This window comes from Filicampus tigris, chromosome 22 (genome assembly GCF_054856515.1).
Source record: "Filicampus tigris isolate MCC_2025a chromosome 22, RoL_Ftig_1.0, whole genome shotgun sequence".
In the NCBI taxonomy this organism is placed as follows: domain Eukaryota; kingdom Metazoa; phylum Chordata; class Actinopteri; order Syngnathiformes; family Syngnathidae; genus Filicampus; species Filicampus tigris.
In genome coordinates this window covers 5,637,543-5,650,368 of record NC_141238.1, presented here as the reverse complement: position 1 = coordinate 5,650,368, position 12,826 = coordinate 5,637,543, and the positions used below count along the sequence as shown (strand labels likewise).

Genomic DNA, 12,826 nt, shown 5'->3' with positions numbered 1-12,826 from the left:
AACAATTGAGTGTAATTATGACAAATATTGGTCAAAATTGACACGTCTAAGGATACCTTTGTTAGTGCACGCCATCCACTTAATGGGGCCTTTGTCATAGTTGTGTTGACCCACTGAAAATGTGAAGATGCGCACCTGTGTGAAGAGAAAAGTGGAAACATTGTCATTTAGAGGAGTTAAAAGAATTGGAAAAATGTTTGCAGTCACTCACGGCTTGTTTAGGGTTGTACGTCTTGAATATCTCCTCGGCGCGCTCCTCGCCACCGTCGGTGAAGAGCATGATGATTTTGTTGCAGTTGGCCCGTGACACGTTCATCTGCAAGAATAGGAAGACAAGAAATGTGCAAGTGTTGGCCACAAGAGGGAGACAGACACTGACCTATGCAACTTCATACCATTTAGTGGAGGGTGATAGGGTGATGGTTCACCCATTAAAAAATGTAAAAAAAAAAAAATGTGTTGATAAAAAAGTAATTAGAAAAGTTTTTAGGACAATTTCAATGGTCTAACTTGATCGTGCTCAGTACATTAAACAAACAAAAAAAATGAACTAAAAATAATGCACTCTTAAAATAAAAAAAAACGAAATAACCAAATAATCCTAACTAAAGTAAAATCGAATAAAATTACTAAATAAAAGGTATTATTATTATTATTATTAAATTAAAATATTAAATTATACTGAAATTTAACTCATTTAAAATGACGAGAAAATGAATGTACTAAATGAAAAATGTAATTCATTTACATTCAAACAAAATGTAATTATTGGCGTGTGCTACATTAAAATAAAAATACTAAAAAAATACACATCTTAAATGAAAATCAATTAAATTAAACAATATGAAATTAAATGTACAACATTTTAGTAACATTTAATAAATTAAAATAAAACTACAAAAATAAAGTCAAATAAAACTACCGTAAATAGAGTAAATGTGTAAATTTAGAATTCAACATCCTAAAACTAAAAATATTTTTTTATACAATGTACAGTAATCAATTAAAATTACAATTTAAAAAACTGACTGAATAAAAACAAAACCAATAAAAAACTAAATTATACAAAATATTCTAAATTTCCATGAACTGTAACCAAAATAACCCTTAAAAAAATGCAAAGAAATTTCAGAAATAAAAATCAACAATTCTAAATTACACAAAATGATATAAAACAACATTTCAATGTACAGTACTACATTTACGTTTGTGTGCCCACCTGTGCGAGCTGCTTGAAAGCCCGCTCAAAGCCGCGCCTGTAGTTGGTGGTCCCCTTGGCGCTGATGCCCTGCACGGCGTCCTTGAGGATGCGCTTGTTGCGCACATTGGCCTGCACCAGGTTCTTGAAGCAGGCGGCGTGCGTGGCCTTGTCGTTGAACTGCCATTGGAGCGGGGGGGAAACAGGGAGAAGGTAGGCGGGATGACGAAGGGAACGCGGAGGAGACGCACGGGCACATATTTGTTGCGGAAATATGTGGCGGGGCTCCATCATGCACAAAGACGTCAAATATCTCCAATATGAGCATATTTATGACACATCGGCTCTGCGTTTGTCATAAAATAAGGTGGTGAGGTGAAGGTTTACACACCGAAGGAGGCTAGAGGAGCAGAAGGAAGGATAGCAAGGACGAGAGGAAGGCAAAAATCACACAAATATTGATTATGGAACGCTCAAAAGAGTCAATTCATTCACGTACAAGCCAGAGTTATAATAGTTTGGGAATTTTTATTATGGTTCATTTCTTTAGTTTTGAAAGAAAAGACGGAGCGGTGCGTCTCATAGACGGCATGCCCAGCTCTGCAAACGTACGTGCACGCACGCACACACACAAAGGCCTATTCAATTATAAAGGCTTACGGCGGGTTGAAAAAAAACAAAAAAAAAACATCAATATTGTGATTGCAGTGCTGACTAATTGCATTAGTTTGAAATGCTTTTAGCTGATTTAAAGGCTACACAAACACACAGGCGCAGGCAAGCACACACACAAACCAAACAAAACGCATGGCTCCACCAAGGCAGAGCGAAGGAAATTGTGATCAATGGCTCCTTTGAAGCGCAAATGGAAATAAACGTCATTGGCGTTCACGGCAGGCGGAGCGACACCGAGGGGATTTGCAGATTTATTTTCACGCGCAATCCCGCTCCAAGGATATGCCGTATTTTCAAAATCACAGCAAGTGTGCGCGCCACTTTAAATGATGAATATTCCCAGTGTCAGTGAACGCATCCGTGCCTGACTTAGCGTGTTTCTTACATTGGGAGCAGGCGATGCGGGCTCATCGATTTGTCAAATGTGTCACGCAAGCGCGTATGTTGGGCCAATTATATGCCATTACATAACGTGTGCTTGACATACAACATGCACAAAAAGGTCAAACTGCAGTCGAACGCAACGCAATCCGACTCCAAAGCACATTTACAACAGCGTTGAGATTCTACTTTAATTCGCCGTTGGCCACGTCACTCACCAGGCCAAGACCCGCCTTTTAATCCCAGACACACCCAAAGTCACAGATACTACAGTAGAACGTGAGGATCTCGCCCCCCCAAGTGAACTATAATAATAGTTGCACATAACATGCACATCATGCTGTTTAAAAATTAAAAAGTACATTTTTATCCGATAACTTGATGGGATAGCCGGAAGAATGATCAATTCTAAAAATATTTGATAGCTGAAGCCCTACTTGGCTTTTTGATCGTTTTATGGGGAAAATACCCCAATTTCAAGTTCCGATAACTTTATGGACAAATTTTCACACAAAAAGCATGTATGTGTGAACAAAAGGGATACCGCATTGCAGAACTCACGTAGACGACGTTGACGTAATCGTCGTCCGCCAGCGTCTCCAGCATCTTGCTGACCGACGTTCGGATCAGCTTGAGGGTCAGGCCCGAGACGCTGCCGCTCCTGCAGGGAGTTGACAAAACTATCATCTATAATAATATAATAACTATATATTAGTGCTGTCAAACGATTACATTTTTAAAACTAATTAATCGCAAAACTTTCCATAATCATACACGATTAATCGTATTTTTCAACTACAATTTTTTTACAAAGCTTGGAACCGATATTTACTTCAGTAAAATCTTGGAATTAATAGGGGAAAAAATTAAAAGCATATTTTGATTCAAATACTGTTCTAATGTTCTAATAGCTTTCCTTGATTACGATTCTTTTCCAGCTATTGCTCCAATGTGAGACTAAAGGTTTTCTGCTGTCTATTGTATATAGTATTTTGTTTTAATTTAAAGGTAAGTTAAAGTTGAGTTAACTGAGTTAATTCATTTTAGTGTGTTATAAAATGTAATCTCCATAGTTAATGCTTTGAATTTGACAGCCCTATTATATATATATATATATAATAGCAAATAAACAAAATATTGATGTAAAAATGCTTATTTTTATCAATTTTATCTCCTTAAAATATATCATGTAAATCACACAGTAGCGTAATTTGCATCGTGTAGTAAAAACGGTTTCTTATGGTACGCTATAAGACTTAGCAGAGGTCTCTACTCCGAATGCTCTCTGTTATACAAAAATAACCTGGCCTTTTACATGAGGGCATATTTTTCAGCGTGGACTGTAAATGGCCGAGTCGTCCCCGCCGCTCGCCCGCGGGTTGATGCAGGGTCAACAGTCAAAGGGCTCCCGCATAAAGCACTCATTCCAGCTGACTGTGCGCTGAATCCTAAGCTTTTCACTCACGCGTCCACCAGGATCAGCATGTCCTTGGGTGACGCCGCCCCCTGGATGTACCTGCCGGGTAACCGCATGACAGCGACGCATTACTTTTGAATCCGGCGTAACGGCGTGTGTAGATCTGCACCCACCATGGCCGCCTGCGTACGTCGTAGAGGTCAATTTTATTGGCCGATTTGCTGGAGTCGATCCAGGGAGAAGCTGTGTTTTGACAGAAATAAACAGTCATTTTCACTCAAGCGTGGCCTTGAGGTGCCGTGATGCCAGTTCGCTGACGTCTTTCGTTATTCATTTGGACTTTTGAGGCCACAATTTAAAAGCGAAACACAGCGGCAAGGAGAAAAGTGTCAACTTTTGACACTGCGAATTAGTCAGAAAGTGAGTCATTGGTGCCAAAAGTCACAAGATGGAGGCGCGTACTCGTCACTAACGTGATGAGGCATCCATGCACTGCCTTTCAGACGACTTTGCCGTGGTCAATGTTGCGGAGTCGGCTTCCCGCCGCTTCGGGCTCACCTGGGAAGTAACGAGCCAATCCGGTGGCAGAACCAAACACCTGCCAGAGGAGCGTGGGGTCTTCCTCTTTGTTCCTCCGGAAAACATCCTCCAAGGCCTCTGTCCAGTTGAGCTCATTCAGAATGATGGTGGCTGTAAAAGACACACACACATGGGCATAAAGTTGACATGGTAAAAGTCAACATAAAATGCACTCAATCTAGTTGAGCTCATTTTTAATGATGGTGGCTGTAATATACTCACACACATCGGCATAAAGTTGACACATGGTAAAAATACAAGCTAAAATATACTTGACAGATGGTTTTGTCGCGAGTAGTGAGTCAGCATCCATTGTGGCCATTTCATTTTTAAAGGGAGAAGTATAATATATCGTTGACATCTAATAACAGAAATGCAGTCTGGTTTAGCATTCACACACCAAGCAGCAGCGGACTATAAATTGCCCCACAATATCATCTTTTTCCAGCCAAGCCTCCCACGTCTCTCCATGGGGAATCCTCCTCCTCGCCACCACGTAGCCCTGCAGCTAGGCGGACTTTCCATGCTTTGTAGGGTATGAAGACGCCACAGGCCCCTCCTCCAAGTGCTGCCCGTGGAGCCGAGCGTGCGTCCCGCCGTGATAAACACTCACAATTTGGACTCCCTCACGCCCCCTCTGGAAAAATGTGCTTCGGTGACATCACCGTCACGCTCAGTCCCAAACATGATGACTACTAAATACCTAAAAACTCAACCTAGTGGTGAAGTTGGTGAATTACACAAAGAAAAAAATCTTCACACTTTTGATCAAAAATGGTCAGTAAGGATTATCAGAATCATCAGAGCAACATTGGAGTCATCTGACTGTTCATTCCTTTGATGAAAAATGTCAAATACATTTTTCCAAAGTGGTTAACTACAACTGAGGTCAACGAGAGGGGGACGCCCGTCTGTCTGCGCATCATCGCCCACCCTGCGCCGCTGACAGCAATTAAGTGGCGCCGAGCGAAGTGGCGAAAGGTGGCCGATCGTCGCGTCTGCTCACTGACAACCGCTGTCAGCCGCCAGAATCACTGCACTATACGCCTGGCGCCATCTCTGCGTTAAAAGGCCTGTCACATGATCTTAAATCCAGTCGGAAGAAATGTGACTTTGCTACGGGCCGCAAAAAAAAAAAAAGGCCAAACGTGTCCATCGGCTGATTCGGTCATCTGGGAGGACATCCAAGTTTTTGCAAGGACACGCTGTAGACATAAAATGGACAAAAATATTGGGACAGCCTTCCACTTGTACACTCCCAATATTTTTGTCCAACTGTTGTCAAAAATGAAACAAAACTGACTAAATTATTGGGATGTCTTTACTTGTAAGCTGCTATAGGTGACGGTGTGCCAATGTTTGGAGCTGTCATTACAAAATGAAAGTGGACAAGGATCAAGTGGTCTAAGAATTTTAAAAAAATTTTTAAAAATGCATCGACAAAAGTATTGGGACATGCCTCAACTATTTACCTGCTATACTTCTGGAGATGTCCCAATACTTTTGTTCATATGTACTGTGGCTGCAGCCATAAAAGAAATCAGACATTGATTAAAAAAAAAACATATGGACAAAAATATTGGGCCAAGCCTTAACTTTTCCACCCGCATGTGTCCATTTGTAGCTGCAGTCACAAAAAGAAACATATCGATAGCTAGCTAGCTAGATATATCAACTTGTCACCTCCAGAAGGTGTCCCGATATTTTTGGCCACATGTAGCCGCAGTCACAAATGAAACCGGACACGAAGGAAGGGAAAATCTATTCCCACGCCCCGAGCCGGCCCGCGGGGAGGCGGTTCGAGAACACACGGTGGCGGCGTGGCAGTATCGCGGCACGTCAGCGGCGCGCGCCCGCCTCGGCCTGACAGGTGCCACACAGCGTCGGCGCAAACGGGCATCAGATATGTGGCCGCGGGGGCCGCCGAGGCCCTGCTTTCGCGCCGCGCGTCCACGCCGATCTGCCTAATGAGCGGAGAGGGCAGAGGACGGGCGCCGTGCGAGGAACGTGACACACACGCGCTGTGATTCATGGCATGAGAGGGAGAGATGGATCCCTCTCGCTGGAATGGATCAGGAGAGAAAATAGAATGCAATCAAGCGCGACTAATGTGGGGTAAGATGGAATATTAGTCGTGAGGGGGTCAAATTCGTCTCCTCTATTAATAGCCCTGATTGGAGAAGATGATTAGCTGTGGAGAAAAGTAGGGAATGTTGGGAAAAAGGAGGAGGGGGGGGGGGGGCTATATTTGCAAAGAGAAAAAAAAGAAAGGCGACAAGGACGTCAGTCAGGTCTAGACAAAGTCGTCGTAAATCCAGTTAGTGGATGTCTTCGTGACAGTGTTGCCATGGAAACGCCAGCTCGCCTCAGTGTTGTCAATATGGCTGCCAGTCCCTCGGGAGAGAATGAGTGGAGGGGAAAAAGGGAGGAACACTATCTGATGAAATGAGTTAGAAAAAAGGTAGACAGGTGAATTAAGATAAATGCTTATGATCAGAAAAAAAGGGACAAGTAAAGTCAGTTACCAATAAAAGGAAAAGGCCAGGGATTTTAGGTAGGTTTATAAACATAAGTTACATTTTTAAGTATTTTTGTTTTTATTTTATTTCCTTAACCAAAATGTTTTTTCCAATTTCCGCATGTTTTCCCCCCATTAATTTCCGTTCACGCACGAACACATTGACACTTACAGCCCTCGTATATGTCGGTGGGGATGTGGACGGCCGTGGTGTTGTACGAGACCAGACGCTGGAAGTCGGGGTCCACATGGAAGTCCTCGGGAACGTAGCGGTTCTTCTTCTCCGTCTGATTGAGCTATGCAAACAACAACAAAGCAAAAGTTGGAAAACGTGCCGCTGCAGCCGTGCACACACGCCGGGTGTCGTGATTGGCAGCGTGTTCGATTACTGGCTACCCAAGAATTGCCTGCGCTGAATGTTTTTAAAATGTGCAAATTTCTCTATGGAGTTTGGCTATCAATCCATAATACACCAACGTTTTACGGTAGATTACCAACATTAATTTCAATGTTTTTGAAAAAGTTTTTATTTTATTTTTTTAAAATCTTTTCATTGTTGTTATTGCCTCTTTTCCAGAGGTGACTTTCTTCAGGCTTCTGATTGGCTAAAATGGCCTTGCAGTTTATACCACAACCTGTTGCTTCAGCATGTGGCAACAACAACAAAAACAACAACAAAAAAATCACATTTCGAAGACTTTATTAAAATTAATGATAAGTGCTTACAGAGCGATACTGAGAAATCTAAACGTGGGAGCGTGAAAGTGAGAGAGGGAAGGGGTGTGTTCTGTCAGTCAAATATAGAGTGACAGGAGTGCATTGAGACTGCGTGCGCTGCTTTCCCAACCGCGACAGCGCACGGGAAAGAGACGCCGACTCCGGCTTATTGGAGGCGACAGGTGACGTCCGAGTCCACGGGGGGGGGGGAGGCGAGTGCAGTGTGCTCCCGACGCGTGAACGCGAGTAAAAGTTCACCTAATACTTAGCCACATAATATTTGAATGTCGTACTCACGTCATCTTTGGCGTTGTAGTAGACGATTTTGTCGGGCTGGGAAAAGGATGGGAGACAAGTGGGAAATGAGCGTTACAGCAGACAAATTATTTGCAGAAAATCATATGCAGTCATGACAATTGGAGATAAGTGACTTTTAATGGAAAACGCTCATAAAAGCTGAAGACGGAGTGTTTTTAATGCTTATAAATTAAACGGTGAAGTAGGAGACAAACTATCATTTGTCACTGGTTAAAGTGGCCGCCTGAAGGCCAGGGACTTAATAACTGCATTCATTATTAAAACAAAAATACTGTACATATGAATAAAATAACAAAAATGGCAACGCGTGTGTCGGTTCAGTCTTGCTCACTATTGGCAATTATTTCAATAAATTCCCACTCACCTCGCTGTTGACTTGCCATTCGTGATACATTTGGAAGAGTTCCGCCTCTGTTGCCAGCCTCTAAAAGAACAAAAAAAATCATATAATTGTAATCATTTGGATGCAGCTCTTGAAAAGGCCAATGAGTGAAAATTAGGGCTCTACACGCTACATGCTATAATTAAACCCCCCCTCCCCATACACCTATTGTACACGCTCCCATATTTGGGCATAATGACTTGGTTAATGGGTTTATAATGCGCCCATCTTTTAATCTGTACCTGGTCCACAAAGGCGGCGTACTATTAATTTCCCACAGGAAGTTCTCAAATCCCGAGCCTACTGGTGACTTAAACGCCAACGCATGGCTCAAGGCCATTTTTAAGAAGTGGGGGTAAAAACGAAGATTATGAATTATTCAACCAGGCGTCGTGTGGAATTTAACAAGCCATTCGCAAGGATCACGGCGCGCCATTGTGATTCGGCGGACCGCAAACACGAAACCCTTGAGCATTGTATTTTTTTTTTCTTTTTTTCCTCTCATTCATTAAGCCAGTGTTCCACTTACATGTAAAATTACTCGACTGGTGAATGACAAAGTGCACAGAAAGAACATAAAACGACTCCTCTGCGGAAGTTGCATAATTCATTGGCAGCGGGGCGACGTGGTGGCACGTTTAAGTGACGTTTGGGCTAAGTTGGTCACCCGCTCAAAGTCGGCGCTGGCACGGGCGCAAACAACTTCGCCTCTAGGCTATGTTGAGCTCTTTTAATTGTGCTAAAAATGCCAAGTCATACTTCTCAGAGAAGACAAGCAAGGCATTGGGGCGAGAAAACACTCCCAAAACCAAACATGTGAGCGAGCTATCGCTGGTTAGCAGGAAGGGAAACGATGCACCGATGTGACTTTTCAACACAACTGCCTTAGGTGGCTCGGATCAGCTGTTGAAACAAGATGCTTCCGAATCCGTGGAAAATAGAAAGCGAACTAGTGAAGGAATGTAGTCATTAACAGGGCTGTCTCTATCAAACATGTTTAGAATCGATTATTACATTTGATTAGTCCATCAGTTAATCCAATAACCAGCAACTTTAATTGAAATGTATTGCAAAAACTAAACACCGAGACATTTTAAATGTTATGTATTTAAAACAACCACATCACTTGGAATGTCTGCTAGCTTAATGCTAACACACAATGCAAAGCGTAATAGACGGGCTAACAAATAGTGCAACATTACACGTAGACAAACTGTATTGGCATGTCATATATTCTTTATCCCTGCGTAAACAACTAATACTAGTGCAGCTTACTTAGCCGTTTACGTGTGAAACTGTTCTTCGTTTGTGTCTGTATGACTGTATTATACTCTCCCATGGTGACCAAGGCGTGCTCACTTGAGGGAGGGCTGGAACGGATTCATTTCATTTCCTTTCATTTCAATGCGGAAAGATGATTTGAGATTTAGGCTGAAAAATAAATTGAATTCAAATCGCAATTAGATCGTTTCCCAAAATTGTTCAGCCCTATTTGAGATGTGTTTTTTGTTTTTGTTTTTTTAACTCCATGGCAGGAATCCAACCTGCTCTGCCACTACACTACCGGTGCCCACTTGTTTTCTGCCTCTCCCAAAGGTATCGCCTTGCAAGTCACTTGTCTGGACTTCAAAGCACCCCAAACAGCTGCCACCTGCCTGGAAATGTGCAGGTGGGGGTGGGGGCTCAGGAGACCAAACCCCAAGCATCTGCTGTTGTGACTGGCAACATGATAGTCACATCTCTCTTGTTCTACATTCATTTTGTGTGCTGCACTGGTGTTTGTGTATGCGTGTCTCGCTTGTGATGTAACGGCAGCGTCTAACGACTCACGGCATGCCGACTTGTGTCAGCTTAATAACGCACACGCGGCAGAGATCAGGCGACTCCACTGTAATTACGCGCCACTACACAATGTGCCGCTTAAAAGGCCGTTACTCAAGTGACACCCTAATGAACACTGCGAAGATTTGCAGGGAAACTTTTTGGCTGGTGATTAACCGCCCAGGGAGGATTCGCCGTGTTTATGATGCCAGGTTGCCTGGCGACCGGGGGTGGTCATGGTAACTCGCCGCATCCGTCGGCGGAAAAAAAAAAAAAAAAAAAAATCTCGGGGCTCCATTTGGCCTGGCAGCCCACACGTCGCAGATGAAGAGGCGTTCCATCAATGGTGAGACGCCCCGGGAACAAGAGAGGACGCCGACTGCGGCCCGGCCTCTGGTGGGAGGCCAAAGGCTTTTTCGGATCGACTGCCAGCGCTAATGCAATCCCAGACTTTAAAATAACCCCGATCATTATTCAAAGAGCCCCATCTTTGTACGACATCCTCTCGGGCTCTCTATCTGTCTGTCCTGGCTTGTGTGGGCGTTCTTGGCAGCCATCCCAAACTGGTCGACGAGATTCCCTCAAGGTGAACGCAACAGGAGTTTGAGTGGCCACTTGTAGAAAATAACCTTCATCTTGCCTCAAAGAAAGGAGATCGTAAAAGAGTGTCCTCGGGATGAGCTTGATTGACTTTTTTAATCCATCTAATTAAAATGTTTATGACGTACATTTGGATCGATGAAATGCAGATATTGCAAGGTTTTTCTGTGTGCACACCCTCCCGGAGTAACTTTGTAAGGAGCAACAATCGTTACAACATTATAGCCAATGACAGGCCCATATGTGCTCATAATAAGTGCCGTGAACAGCTTGTGGCTAATGCTAGCGAGCTCATGTGGATAACTGTCGCCCAATCACACGGACTAACTGCTGGCTACGAGCACAAAACATGCACACTAGTTACTTTTCATCATGAAACCAGTGCTAGTAAGAGCATCAACAAGGTAAGTAATACGGAGTTATAAGGTAAGTAATACGGAGTTTTAAGCTCTTATTTAGCTGTACTCCTGCGACCGCACCGGAAACGGGATGTGAAATCTGGGGATCTCCTACCATTTGCCAATGTTGGGGAAAAACACCGGCCTATTCCATCGGGGGATGTTAACCACAAGGCCATCAAAGCATATTGGATAAGAGTGACTCTTCAATAATCAATGAGATCAGAGTCACAGGAGTCAGAGGTGACCTGGATTTCCGTTCAAGCGGCTTAAAAGAGAAGCAGAGGTCAAAGTGATGGAACCAAACGGCCTAAAGGTGTCGATTTATTTCAGCACATTCATAATTAACAAGGTCAATAGGAATACCAAACTTGGGAATTAACGCCGGGACACAGAAGTGATTAAAATTGGATCGCTGGGGTAACAAAACACGACAATGGACTCAAGAAATTCTTGCTCTAAATTAGCTGTTATTACAGATGCCAAGAGACTTAAATATAAAGAAAAACTCACGCAGATTAACTAGTATACTGTAATTCAATGCTTTGCAAATGAAGTACTGCCACCACGAGTGAAAATAGAATTAATGCTCTTAATGTCTCCAAGGTGCTCGCTTTTTTTTAATCCAGCTTCAGCAATTAGAAGCCGCTTGCCTCGGCACAACGCAGTAGCTCCGCCCTGGTCGTCATGGTAACAAAAGCAGTACTCAGCAACGTTCCTGCAATCGGCTCATTTGCGTGAGACTAGACCGCCCCCTCAAAACAGGATGAGTTCCGCAAAATACATTAGAAGGGGTAAAATAGGATGAAAATTCATGATCCTGGAGGTATTTTGACATAAACACATTTGCCAATGACATTCCAAAAAAAAGAGAAATAAAACACAGCATCTAATCAAAGATTTATTGCCTGTGTGCCAACCCATCTAAACACAATTGTCGCAAAACACTCGACTGGATTGACGGGTGTAATCAATGACACGTTAAGCATAGAAACAGGGTCTTTTTTTTTTTTTTTTTTTTTTAATTGGGTGTCCCTCCGGCGTTTCGTCGCGAGTCAAATCTCACCGAGCACAAAAACAAGCAACATTTTGTTGGCAATACCTCTCACCTTGAGGGCTTTGGAGCGGCTTTCCAGCAATCTCTCGATATTCCCGGCGGCCGTGGCAACCAGCCCCTCCGCGCGGTTGGTCTCCACGCTGAAGTGCGTTTTATGTTTCTCGTAGATCTGATGACAAAATGATTGCGGATGTTGTTTTATTTTTATGTTTTATATTTTTGGGTGAACGGTTAGCATTAATAGCCCCCAAAATGTTTTCCATGTAACTTTGAAGAGGAACCCATAAAATTTCTGTGTAAATTTGCATAAAATGGATTGATGTACAAACAAAAAACAGGTTGTTGTATGTTGTTTGTTTTTAGTTTTTCGAAAGTGCTTTATTAGTTTTAGTATTTGTTTCAGTTTTCATACAATATTTTGAGTATTTGTTGAGTGCAACAAAAAAAAAAGTTACAATACATATTGTGTAATACAGTAAAGTAAACTAAAATTCCCAAATGACTGTTTGGCCTTCCATCGTTCGTACAGCCATACCATAAAAATGAAATAAATACATAGAAAATCAATCCCGAAAGTGCATGCATGAAATGATTTTACAAAGACGAACACTAACAGTAAAGTAAACTAAAATTCCCAAATGACTGTTTGGCCTTCCATCGTTCGTACAGCCATACCATAAAAATGAAATAAATACATAGAAAATCAATCCCGAAAGTGCATGCATGAAATGATTTTACAAAGACGAACACTAAGGATATTTTCAT

The 12,826-nt window shown here is 42.6% G+C and overlaps 1 protein-coding gene across 2 annotated transcripts in view; it reads right to left on the bottom strand.

The window, feature by feature from the left end:
• Positions 1 to 12,826, bottom strand: part of LOC147126643 (voltage-dependent calcium channel subunit alpha-2/delta-1-like) — a 50,770-nt gene that overhangs the window by 22,632 nt on the left and 15,312 nt on the right. For both annotated transcript variants that reach the window (XM_086022061.1, XM_086022062.1), the window contains exons 8-18: positions 12,114 to 12,230; positions 8,168 to 8,227; positions 7,783 to 7,818; positions 6,941 to 7,064; positions 4,230 to 4,361; positions 3,845 to 3,914; positions 3,720 to 3,770; positions 2,816 to 2,915; positions 1,220 to 1,378; positions 212 to 316; positions 57 to 135 (exon numbers count right to left, since the gene is read on the bottom strand). In XM_086022061.1, the coding sequence (XP_085878187.1) occupies positions 57 to 135; positions 212 to 316; positions 1,220 to 1,378; positions 2,816 to 2,915; positions 3,720 to 3,770; positions 3,845 to 3,914; positions 4,230 to 4,361; positions 6,941 to 7,064; positions 7,783 to 7,818; positions 8,168 to 8,227; positions 12,114 to 12,230 (1,033 nt within the window). The remainder of the gene's footprint in view (positions 1 to 56; positions 136 to 211; positions 317 to 1,219; positions 1,379 to 2,815; positions 2,916 to 3,719; positions 3,771 to 3,844; positions 3,915 to 4,229; positions 4,362 to 6,940; positions 7,065 to 7,782; positions 7,819 to 8,167; positions 8,228 to 12,113; positions 12,231 to 12,826) is intronic.